The following is a 2,716-nucleotide window of genomic DNA, read 5'->3' as shown; positions in this document are numbered from 1 at the left end:
TACTAGCACCACTTTTCTGAACCTGAAAAATTCTCTCTGCCCCCAAAATCTCTAGACCTTCTTCTTCTTCTTCTTCTCCAATGAAACAAACCAGACGACTTAACCCCACCACTGATGCCGTCAATCCCAATATTTGTACATGACGAAACTACCCTTCTCCGTTCTCATTTCCCTCTTCACCATTTTCTCCACCGTCCCATTCTCCCATGCACTCGGCTCCGGCGCCACTCTCGCCGTCATCTCCGCCTCCGGCGCCGTCTGCGGCCTGGTCTCCGGCCAGCCCACGCAGCGTATAGTCTGCTACCGGCGAGGCCAAACCATCAACGTCGAGCCCAACATCTCCTTCTCGTCCATCTCCGGCGGCCGGACCTCCCTCTGCGGCCTCCGCTCCGGCGGCTACGCCCTCCTCTGTTACGACAATCTCGTCTCCCAAGACTCAACCTTTCTCTCCAAAAGAGTCTACTTTAACGAAACTGGTGTACTGGATAACATATCCGCCGGAGAAGACCATATCTGCGCCACCGTGTCCGGCGCCGGCGCCGTGAAATGCTGGCGGGGAGATACAAGAACATTCAAACTTCCATCTGAGTCGGGCCAATTCGGGTCCGTCTCATCTGGGTCGGGCTTCTCTTGCGGAATCTCGACGAACGGTTCAAGAGTCCGGTGCTGGGGGACCAGTGCTTCTATGGCCGCCGAGATTGAAACTGGGTTCGGAGCAACGGCCATGGCGAGCATTGAAGCAGGTGCTAATCACGTGTGTGGAGTCAACAGTACCGGGTCAATAGTCTGCAGAGGCAACAACGACTCTGGTCAATTAAATGCACCGCCGGGAATTTACACCAGTTTGGCTCTCGGAGATAAACACAGCTGTGCGATCAGGGCTTCAAATCAGTCTGTGGTCTGCTGGGGCGGCGGAGGAGGAGAGTTTGAGTCTAATGTGACTGCTGCGACGTCGTTTCAGGTGATTGTTTCAGGGTCTAACTTCACTTGTGGATTAACTACTAGTAACTTTTCAATTATATGTTGGGGTGTTGGTTGGCCTAGTTCAGAGGTTGAAGCTGAGCTCGGGTTGCCGGAGATTCTTCCTGGTCGTTGTGTACAGTCTTCTTCTTGTAGTGAATGTGGTATCTATCCTCAATCTGAAAAGCTCTGTTATGGTTCTGGGGAGATTTGTAATCATTGTCCGCCGAAGATTTTGGTGCCATTGTTGCCTCCGTCTCCGGCGGTTTCACCGCCACCGGATTCTCCATCCAAACCTTTGAAGACGGGGTTGTTAGTGTTCTGCATTGTGGGTTCTGTAGGAGGGTTTTCGGGGATTTGTAGTGTGATTTATTGTTTGTGGAGGGGTGGTTGTTTTGGGCACAAGAAAGTTCATAATTCAGTTCAGCCTACTATTACTAGAGGTGGTAGTTCCAACAATGGGAACATATCGAATAGCAGCCCTCCTTCGAGGTCCGCCACCATTAGAAGGCAGGGCTCGAGGATCATGAGGCGGCAGAGGAGTGGGACTTCGTCGAAGCACACAGAGAGGGCGGAGGAGTTTTCATTTGCTGAGCTTGCTGCTGCTACGAATGGTTTTGCATTGGAGAACAAGATTGGAGCAGGGAGCTTTGGGGTGGTGTACAGAGGGAAATTAGATGACGGGCGCGAGGTAGCTATTAAGAGAGGGGAAACAGCAACCAAGATGAAGAAGTATCAGGAGAAAGAGAGTGCTTTTGATTCAGAGTTGGCATTCTTGTCGAGGCTTCATCATAAGCATTTGGTTAGGCTTGTTGGATATTGTGAGGAGAAGGAGGAGAGGCTGTTGGTCTATGAGTATATGAAGAATGGGGCGCTCTATGATCATTTACATGACAAGAACAATGTTGAGAAGAATAGTAGTTCGATTAATTCTTGGAAAATGAGGATCAAAGTGGCTCTAGATGCTGCACGAGGCATTGAGTATCTCCACAACTATGCTGTACCTCCTATTATTCACAGAGATATAAAGTCCTCCAATATTTTGATAGACGGAAATTGGACTGGAAGAGTATCAGATTTTGGATTATCACTATTAGGTCCGGAACATGACAGTGAATATAGACCAATGAAGGCAGCTGGAACTGTTGGCTACATTGATCCAGAGTACTATGGTTTAAACTTATTAACAGCAAAGAGTGATGTGTATGGGCTTGGAGTGGTATTGTTAGAGCTGTTGACAGGAAAAAGAGCAATCTTTAGGAACAGTGAAGACGGAGGAACACCCACCAGTGTTGTGGACTACACTGTGCCGCTGATCATGACCGGAGAGTTAGAGAAGGTTTTGGATCCGAGGGTAGGACCTCCGGAAATCAATGAAGCAGAGGCGGTTGAGTTGGTGGCGTATACTGCAATGCATTGTGTGAACTTGGAAGGTAAAGATAGACCAACCATGACTGACATTGTGGCCAATTTAGAGCGAGCTTTAACTCTCTGCGAGGAAAGCCCTGGTGGCAGCATATCTAGTGGCTCAATCGTCTCTACCAAATAGCTGCCTGAGCAACGTCCTTCCCCAAAACCAAGTAGCCAGACACAGTAATTCTTTTGTTCAGTCATTTTTATTTATTCATGTTATTGAAATGGCACCTTTTGGGTTTGGGGTGTAAAGAGTAGAGTTCCCGTCTAACATTGAGCTGTAGTGTAGGATTTCCTGTGCAATGACACCTTAAACAACATGAATTGCAGTGTTGGTTGTCCA

The 2,716-nt window shown here is 48.6% G+C and overlaps 1 protein-coding gene across 1 annotated transcript; it reads left to right on the top strand.

Moving 5' to 3' along the window:
• On the top strand, positions 1-2,716 carry LOC126802091 (putative serine/threonine-protein kinase-like protein CCR3). The gene has a single exon (XM_050529634.1). The coding sequence runs from the start codon at positions 140-142 to the stop codon at positions 2,507-2,509; it is 2,370 nt and encodes a 789-aa protein (XP_050385591.1). The 5' UTR covers positions 1-139; the 3' UTR covers positions 2,510-2,716.

The sequence above is a fragment of the Argentina anserina genome, chromosome 7 (genome assembly GCF_933775445.1).
Source record: "Argentina anserina chromosome 7, drPotAnse1.1, whole genome shotgun sequence".
Lineage (NCBI taxonomy): Eukaryota > Viridiplantae > Streptophyta > Magnoliopsida > Rosales > Rosaceae > Argentina > Argentina anserina.
This window is presented reverse-complemented; position numbering and strand designations above follow the sequence as displayed.